At 39.3% G+C, this 10,000-nt stretch overlaps 1 protein-coding gene across 2 annotated transcripts in view; it reads right to left on the bottom strand.

The window, feature by feature from the left end:
• The window catches only part of LOC138004300 (NPC intracellular cholesterol transporter 1-like), a 38,337-nt gene extending 29,862 nt beyond the window's left edge, over window positions 1-8,475 (bottom strand). Inside the window, exons 1-3 of one of the 2 annotated variants that reach the window (XM_068850774.1) lie at window positions 7,604-8,475; window positions 5,200-6,489; window positions 908-1,167 (exon numbers count right to left, since the gene is read on the bottom strand). In XM_068850774.1, the coding sequence (XP_068706875.1) occupies window positions 908-1,167; window positions 5,200-6,489; window positions 7,604-7,717 (1,664 nt within the window). In that variant the 5' untranslated portion in view covers window positions 7,718-8,475. The remainder of the gene's footprint in view (window positions 1-907; window positions 1,168-5,199; window positions 6,490-7,603) is intronic. The other variant, XM_068850775.1, reaches the window with a different exon arrangement.
• Between the last annotated feature and the right edge of the window lie 1,525 nt (window positions 8,476-10,000).

Consider the following 10,000-nt stretch of genomic DNA (forward strand, 5'->3'; position numbering starts at 1 on the left):
ACGCGTTTAAAGCACGTTTAAACGCCATAAGAAAACGTTTCCACGCGTTTAAATGCTGTCGTTTAAACGCGTTAAAACGCCGTTTTCTTGAGTCACCTTAAGCCCCCTTTTCGCAAATCGGGTCACATTTGTTACCTTGTAAACCAGGTAATGTTCTTGAGTTCATTTCCAGAAAACTTGCAAAATTTCGGCTGGAAATAGTCACTTGGTATGTTTTTGCATAAATGTATTTTTACTGCACTTGCAAGGTTGCATGTCAAGTTTAAAGCACTCAATAGACCACTACCATAAATGGCGACCACCTTCACATTCTAATTAGACCTAATGCCTTCACTTTGAAACAAAATATAATTATTGTTTTGAAATTTGCTCATCATAGCGAGGGTAGAAATGCCTATTAATAGCATTAAAACTAAAGAATATTTTATTTGGCTGCCATTATCAACGAGATCTATGGCATCACTTCATGCATCCAGAAACAATCACATTCACATGACCTTACATTAAGCAAGCAGTTGTTCACATTCCTCTCAACTCTCAAGAGCCTTCAATTTGAATGTATTGGTACATTATTTTGTTCCATCTCCCTTATGTTAAGGGTGCACTGTTTCAGCTGTACTTTTACCAATCAGAGAGCTGTTGTAACAGCTAAACTGACAACTTTAGAGTGTGTTTTTGTTTGGGTGAATCCAAAAACTGATTCGCAATCTTAAAGCAAAATTTGCGTTCCTTTCAAAAATCTAAATCCAGATTTTTTAATCTGGTGACTCTTTTCAAAAAAACTATTTACTGGATTTGAAATCCCAAGAATGCAAATCCAGATTAATTTTATACATGAAAATTCACAACCTGCCCTGTTCCACTCACAACTGACCGAAACCAAACCAAGAAATCAATAGTTCTCTACCTTGTGCAATGAATAACATGATCATGGAAATCATAAGCCTTGAAGTCGATGGACAACGTCTTATTATTGCAGATGTATCCCATGCTGGTGAGACACTTGTTCAGTCTTGTGTTATTGTTCTGAAAATACTGAAAGATGCTCTGAATGGTACATTCACGTTTTTGTGGTGCAAGAGGTTGGAAACAGATGTCTTCCAGTGTGATGTTACCAGAATCAAATGGTACCCTCATGTTTGTGATCTCATTCTGAAGGTCAAGAGCCTAAAAAGAAATACATGCACATAATGAATTTAATGAACATTATTTAATGGTCAAGCCATCTAGCACTAGGGACTCTACATACACATTGATATCAACTCAAACTAACTCAAATCAAATCAAACGTTGGGGAAGACCAGAGTACCCGGAGAAAAACCTCTTGCAGCAGAGTACGAAAACTAAGACCCTTTGCTAATAGTGGTAATTACGGGAAAGAAACCCGGGAAAACTTACCGCTAGTCAGAGATTTGAGCGCAGGAGGTTGTCCCCCTACAAGGTTTAACTTGATGACACCATGATAGATTCTTTCTTGTTGTGTGACAGGAAAAAAAAACCGCTGACTTTCGCCGATGTTTACTTATTGGCACGGAAAATCTAATGTAATAAGATAGGGTCTTTCCAATGACGAGAAACTCAGTATGTCAACCCCTTGGTTGTACATGTACATGTAGCCACTAAAAATGTGATACCCCCAGGGTAATTTCGATCATTGTAGAGCTTTTGGGTGTGCATTCACAATATTATTTAGACATACATGTAAGTTACGCGCGACAATGCACAAATGCCATAGCTAGAGTACGATTTGTCTGATGGGGGACTGAAATAGTTTTACCTGTAGGACATAGGTGATTTTCTGTTAGTTTCTCCGAATTTGCCTCACTCACATGTACAAGCTTATTTCTCAGCTTAATTGTTACAATTAGGATATGAGATATCGACTATCAGGGGGTAGGGGTAAATCACGCTATTCTGGTACTTTGACACGTAATTTAAGGAGGCTTCCTACAATAAAATTAGCCTATACCATTAGACTTTAGACGGCCACAGTTCTTATATGCAAGCACCTACAGCTTTGAAACTTTAACCACGTACTAGAGAAAGTTTGAAGTTTGTAAAAATGTAGTTGATATGCCATTCTAGGTTGCCATGGCAACGAAACAGTGACGTCATGGTTTTTGATTAGCAGCAATTTTACGCTTTATTCGATCTAAACTTTGAAATGATGTGCAGGGTACTAATCCTGAGGTGTTTGTCTAACGTTTCACGAAGTTTTAGGAAAATCGTAAAGCCGATTTTAAGTTAGTTTTTTTAGGTAAGAGTAACGACAAATTGAGTATTTTAAGCGTAAAAACTTCTCTCTCGAATAACTTAAAATCGTCTTTTACGATTTTCTTCAAACTTCGTCAAATGTTAGACAAACACCTCAGGATTAGTACCCTGTGTATCATTTCAAAAGTTTAGATTGAATAAAGCGTAAAATTGCTGCTAATCAAAAACCATGACGTCACTGTTTGATTGTTTCGTTGCCATGGTAACCTAGAACGCCATATCAAGTACATTTTTACAAACTTCAAACTTTCTCTAGTACGTGGTTAAAGTTTCAAAGCTGTAGGTGCTTGTATATAAGAACTGTGGCCGTCTAAAGTCTAATGGTATAGGCTAAATTTATTGTAGGAAGCCTCCTTAATATCAGTATAAACAGAAAAAAGACTTGTCATAACAGAAACTGTAACAACTTTAATAATCTTGTTACAAATTAAACTGGAAACTAGACATTGATACGCAAATTTTCGTTCGTTTCTATTTTTGCAGCTTTTGGCATCCAAATTATGGTGTTTTCTAACTTATTTCAACCCAAACATGATTTTAATTCTATTCACAGATATAACATTAATAATTATTATTCCCTGTAAATTGTATAGGGGGTCAACTGCGTGGTCACTGAAGGGGTCAACAGCAGTGGTCAGCATTTCTTGAAACCTGGTTTTTATTCGTGCATTCATTCTGTTTTAGCCGGAAGTCACACCAACATTGACCACAAATGCTCTACTATGGGAAATCACCGATCTGTGGAATGCGCCTGAATTAGAGTCACTGCCCTGCCCACTTTCAAATTCTTGGTAGGTGTTGTGTTCGACACTGCTTTTCAGGACAGGAAACCTTTCTTGCAATCGAAGTAACAGCGAGTCCATGGTTGCCTTGAAATCTCTTCCCCGGGACTCATGATCTTCCATTGTTGTGGTTGTTCCAGTACACCTTGACAGCGAACGCTGGCTACTGTTCACACCGTGAGGTTAAGGGCCCACTGACGTATTTTTTGGGGTGCGTTGCTAAGGATGTAATGGTTAAGTAATTTGAGAGAATTTGGCATCATTTTGGTCAGTTTCCAACTTTTGTAAGCCAATGACCCTAAATATGACGTTATCATTCCACGCCCATGGTCACGTGACCAATAAAAGAAAACTCTAAATTTGTCTCCGTGCTACGCAATTTGGGTATTTAATCGATGGTTTGATAATTTGTATTCGTTTTTGCATCCAGCCAAGCATGGTTTTCTTTTTATTTTGAAAAATGTTCTTTTTAAAGACATAAACGATACTGAAATACCCATAACTTTTTCAAAAAAGATGATTTTAAAAAATCAATGCTTAGCTATATTCTGTATTTGGGGATGAAACGTGCCATGTAAAAAAAATTTAATTCAATTTAAAACCCCCGGAAATTTAGCTTTTTTCTCAAACCGGAAGTCAGTTCGTTTACGCATGCGCAGTTGATCTGAGAACAAGCGCGAGGAAGGGCGAGGAAAAATCTTCGATGGAAACAACAGTTTGTGCGGTGACTTTTGCTTTTGAGTGGGTTTTCTTGTCAGCTCATGGTATGATGACGTCAGTTACCGGAAGCAACATTTCACTTCCTTAGCAACGTGCGAAAAATCCGTCTGTGGGCCCTTAAGGAATTTCATCAAAATGTTTAACTGAAGTGGGCAGGGCAGTGACTCAGTAATTTACCCCTACCCCCTGATAGCCAATTTCTCATATCCTCGTCGTCAGAAACCCATAAGGGGTTGAAACATGTAACGGCCCCTTGTGTGCTGGGAAAACAGCTTCTGAATATTCAATTTGATAAGTACCATATTTGGAACAACAAGAGAGAAACATTCAACCAATCAGTTCGCAAGAACACCGTGACGCAATTCCACCAATGTTCTCGCGCGAACTTAATTGGAGCGAGGGGTTTCCAAATATGGTACTTAGCACTGAATATTTGGAATCTGTCCTTATGGGTTTCTGTCGTCATGTAATTAAGCTGAGAAATAAGCTTGTACATGCGAGCAAGGCAAATGCAGAGAAACTACCGGTAACAGAAAATCACCTATGTCCTACATGTAAAACTATTTCAGCCCCCCATCAGACATACCATACTCTAGCTACGGCATTCGTTCATTGTCGGACGTGACTTACGGCTAAATTGTGAATGCATACCCAAAAACTCCAAAATGATATGCGCTGGACTTGTTTTGAGACTGGAAATTGTATAACAAATATTTTGTGCTGCCTAATTTACCCCAGGGTATCACATTTTTAGTGGTTACAACCAAAAGACCCTACATTTACTATATTAGATTTTCCAAGCCAATAAGTAAACATCAGCGAATGTCACTTTTTTTTCTGTTACACAACACTCAAAGTGACAAGAAAGAATGAATCATGACGTTGTCAAGTTAAACCTTGTAGGGAGACAACATCCAGCGCTCAAATCTCCGACTAGAAGTAAGTTTTCCTCGGTTTCTTTCCCGTAGTTTCCACTATCAACAAAGGCTCTTAGTTTTCGTACTACGAAAACTATGACCCCATCCTAGTTTTGGTACAATGAAAGCTTAGAGCCTGTCTTAGCTTTCGTACTACGTTAATACACTTTAAAATTCTATAACAGGACCTAAGCATGTCCCCAACCTCTCTAGATCTACATGTACTTTCATTTTCATGAGAGCCAGTTATGTTTGTCTCACTTCATCACAGAAAACAGAGAATGTTTATAACATTTGCGAGTAAGATCAAATCAGACACAAGCAGTATTATGTTTGAATGTGGTGCGGCTTTGAATCACTCGTTGAGTGCTGACCCCAAAACATGACAACAGCACACAACAAGGAAACTGGCCTTCACGAATAATAATACACAGCAAAGTCTAACTGCATAAAATGATTTGCGAATACTTCAAACAAAAGTCATCACTAAGTTCAAACAACCTTACCTGATTTAATAAATCCAGATGAAAGATAGGTCCAAATGGAATCCATTTTCCGTCACCAAAACGGTGGTAACCTGTGGGAATTGGATGTTTTGGACGAATGATAAGCTGCTCCGTGCGAAAGAATGGATTGAACTTGGAATCATAAATGTCCTTCTCATCACGCGCCTCACTGTTAGGCGATGACCATAATTCCACTGGGTCTGTAGTCACGGTAAAGAACATAACACCGCACGCAAGAGCACCAACCATGACTAAACAGGTAACCATCACTACAAACGGATGACTGCTACACCAAATTCCCCAACGTGTAAACCAGTAACACAAGGAGGACTCCATCTTGCTTCCCAAACGTGCACACACTCCAGGGCGTGAGTCTACTTGGACAGGGGTAGGGTATGGAGCATGATAAGACGATTCAATTGACTGGGTATTCTCCACAACTGAGTGACATTTTTTATTCTTCCCAAATGAGTAAATGATACTGCTAGGTATGAATATTATTAAAAATAATAAATATGCCAATAGAAGACCAAATGAGAGAGCATCAAGTCCCATAATTTTTAGTGGCTTTGGTTTGGGTGGGGGTGGAGGATGCACAGGGCATGAAGGTGTGCAATCTTGACAACTGCATGGGTTGGCTGTCCTGTTATTTTGAAGATCAAAAAATGATTCATTGCATTTAAGGATTTTCTTGTTCATCCAGTGAAGGTTAGTTGTAAGTTTTGGTGGAAATTTAATAGTGAATGGAGCATACCCATTTAAGGTATCTCCCATGTAATCAAGCAGCTTTTGCGGAGAACATGTTTCTGCTGATGGTCCACAAAGCAGTTTCATCACCTTTTCATTGTCCCCAGGGAAGGTGACTTCTTTGCAGGAGTCGTACAATCCTTGCTTGAATTTCTCCGATACAAAGTAACTAATACTCAAAATTGTAGTGTTAGGGTTACTACTAAGAGAAGTTGGGTCCAAAAATACAGACTGATCCCTGTCACACGTCGACTCACAATAAAGCCTCCTCATGTTGTTCCAGCAAGCTGGGCAACGAGATGTAAGTTGTCTCAATGTTTGTAAGCTTGAGACCAGACTTTTTAGCTGTTTAGTGTCACAGCAAGTATGTTGACCACGTAGTTCAGGGCAGATGCTGTTCAATAATTTTACACCTTCTGGATCCTTAAGCTCCTTTGCTGGTCCATTGTAAAAGCAGTTTTTGGGTTTAGTTTCATTTGTGCATTGGCCATACCAGACACAATATCCCTTTTTGTGATATTTTGCATACTCATCGCTTTTGACCTGAAATGCAAATAACACCTCAGACACTGTGTGCATAATACTAATTATTATTTTTACCTACAGTGTGCAGCCTAAATACTAATCATTATTATCACTATTTAGGATGCATAAGTAAAAATAGGAAACCTTGCCACAGTAAGTAGCCTTGCCTAGAGTAAGATGAGGGGGTCTCAAAAGAGTATTAAGTTAACCTTCATACGTCTTGAGCCAATTAGCATAAATTCAGTTTTTATAGCTGTGTGTAAGTTTATTTGACACAGGCCAACTATTTCCAGGAGTGTGCAGATTCTTCAAATTTCTCAAAAGTAGAGTGTACATTGAAGTGAAGAAACAACAACAAAAAAAAAACAGTTGTAACAAAGCAACTACATGTACCACAGTTGTCAATACACACTTTCAATTTACATACCACAACACCCTGCACAACTTCCAATTTCATTAGATCAGGTATTAAGTCCACACTGGAACTGCATTCAGAGTTGCAAAAATTGTTCCCAAATAAAAATATTGTTCTCTTAATGCAAATACTTGCATCTGTTTAAGTCAGACCTTCCAATAAAATTTACCCACCTTCTTGTATGTATGTCACTAATTTTTGCCTCAATCCTTTCCCACATAATTATACCTTGGAGTTGATCCACTTTCTTCCACTTGAAACCAAACCGAGGATCCCCTTTTCCCAAAGTCAACAAGGCAAGGAGACACACATTACAAAAAGTGCCACAGGCCTTAAAGAAGCAATTCGGTAGATGTTACGCTATTTACCTCATGCAGGTCTTAACTTGAGTCCTTATTATTTTGATTGCCTGATGTTAGTACAGATTGAGCTGTCCTAAAGCAAGCATGCCGTTCTACCGGCCTTATGCAATGCACACAAGGTTTGACAACGGCACGCTTTTGGCAGCAATGAGGCAATGTACGCCTTGCAAACAACCTTTGGTACCCGACCATATGGTGATGTAAGGTTATGAACATTTCTGGCCGGCGCGGTCCTTTAAAAACCACATGCCTCGAACACGATATTTTATCAAATGCAGTGATCCCTTAACCGGCATGAACCTGCTTTAAGCTTAAAGATTTCTACTTGTACCGTTTTTAGAACAAGAAAGCTTACCTGGGCTACGAATAACGCGGACACGACGAATAACAGCATGATCAAACGAAGAAACAACAATGAAGCGCCCATTTTCGTCGCGAAATTGCCACAACATCGACATATACAAAACATAATATGTAAGTCACATAAGTCCCTCAGTGTTTACGTCGAAGCCAAGAGAACATGAATGGGACAACCGGCAGAATCCGACACAAGAAAGTAGAAAAGCATACAGGAGTGCTAGATGTTTTTTAGCCCAGTTGTAGATGATCCCTCATATGGTATGCTGGCTTCTGATTGGTTGGTTGTCGTCAGGCCATTGCGCCTGCCATTGTCATTCGTTCATCGATGACGAAGTCAGAGTCACGAGATTTCGTGTCCCACTACACAGCGATAATATTTCGAAATAACTTTTCCAGAAAAAATACAGTTACGCAATTTTGGCGAATACCTTGCATTTTCCTTACTTTCAACAAAATACTGCTAAAACTCTGAAACCTCAGCAACAAACCTTTGAACCATATCAGTGGAGTTCGATGGACAAGCTTTCCAGGTTTCTGCGGAAGTGATGAATCAACGAGCGGAGAGAGACTTCGACTTCGTCACCGCAAGCATGACTTCCGGTGCCACGATTGCAAGAAGACCTCAAGGTCAAAAGGCAGCAAGCATTTTCTGATTCTATAGGGATCGATCAGCCTGCTGTCTACACACTCATATCGTGAAAAGTATTCCCTCAAGTCTGGACTCTGTTCTTTTACTACTTGAATTGGAGCCTCAAAACTCGTCAGTTCGGTTGGACATTTTGTTCTGATTTCAGTTGATTTGTAGTCTCCCTAATTAGTAGGAGGTCCCATGATTTATGAGTCGAATGGTCAATGAGTCAATGAGTCATGAGTCAATGAGACTCACAGTCAATATAGCAATAATTTGTTGATTAAGCCTTAGCCCTCGTTTCAGTGATTAGGCCTAAGCACTCTCTGAAATTTTAGCTTTCATTGTATGGGTTAGGGTAACTGCACTAACTTTCACTGATTCATTGACTCATAAATACTTGATACTCAATTAGTGGAGCACTCGTGCTCGGTCAAATAACCTTGAAACTTAAATAAAGGCGCGGCTTACACTAATTTGCGAAACGAAACAAAATGAAACGAAATGAAATTGAAAATGCGCAATACGCCTCAACGCACTCTCTGAAATTATAGCTTTCATTTTATGGGTTAAGGTAACTGCACTAACTTTCATTGATTCATTGACTTATAAATACTAGATACTCAATTAGTAGAGCACTCGTGCTCGGCCAAATAACCTTGAAACTTAAATAAAGGCGCAGCTTACACTAATTTGCGAAACGAAACAAAATGAAAACGAAATGAAATTGAAAATGCGCAATACGCTTTAATTAATTTGTCAGAAATAGCACCGAGTCCCATAGCTGCAATCAATCCATCACTGCGGCAAAATTTCAATCCGTTTCGCAAAATAGTCATTATTGAGACCAAAATGACTATTTTGCGAAACGAACTGTTTTTGGCCTATTTGAGGGGATGTACGCTCGCACACGCCTCATTTCCCAAAATAGCGATGTGACTAAAATTACCATTTTGCGAAGCGAACTATTTTTGGCCTGTTTGAGGCGATTTACGCTCGCACAAGCCTCATTTCGCAAAATAGTAAAAGCCTGGTTTCCATATGATCGTCCCGATCTTCCCAATCGTCAGTTCTACATAATGTTCAGTGGCGATTGAGACGATTATATGGAAACACTACTCAGACGATCGCAAACGACCCTGGCGACTGAGACGGATAGATAGCACTCGGTCGTCAGCGATCGTCTCGGTCAACCAAGTCTCTTCCTCAATTGAAGGATTTCATAGGGATCATGGGAAATTAACATATTCCTTTTAAAAGCGGATCCCCAATATCTGCAGCTGGACTCGCAGGACTCGAACCTGCGAACGTGTGATTAACAACCCCTTCACTTAACCACTAGACTACACCATCACTTTTATGGATGTCACTGAATAATTTTTTCTTCCAAAAGTGCCGCTGTAGTGAAAAATGTCGGTTACCAAACTTCAAGAGAAAGCTAACCATTTTAAAATCAAGCTTCAGGGCGACCACGAAACAGGCTTGTAGGGATGAACTTGTAGTTTATTCGTTTTTTCTTCCATTCATGATACTTCGCTCTACTTCTATGTAATGAGCACTGTTTTACGAAAATCAAGTCTTTCACAAGCATCCAATCGTGTAGATGTTTTCTTCATGAAGCAATATATATATATAACACAAATGAAGACAAGACACGTTTATAGAGAACACCTATATTTCGACCGACTTGTCGGTCTTCTTTTTATTTGCTACCACAAGTCCTGGGACAGAGTGATCCGCTTCATTTAAGGCAAACTGACAATG

This window comes from Montipora foliosa, chromosome 5, assembly GCF_036669935.1.
Source record: "Montipora foliosa isolate CH-2021 chromosome 5, ASM3666993v2, whole genome shotgun sequence".
Classification (NCBI taxonomy): domain Eukaryota; kingdom Metazoa; phylum Cnidaria; class Anthozoa; order Scleractinia; family Acroporidae; genus Montipora; species Montipora foliosa.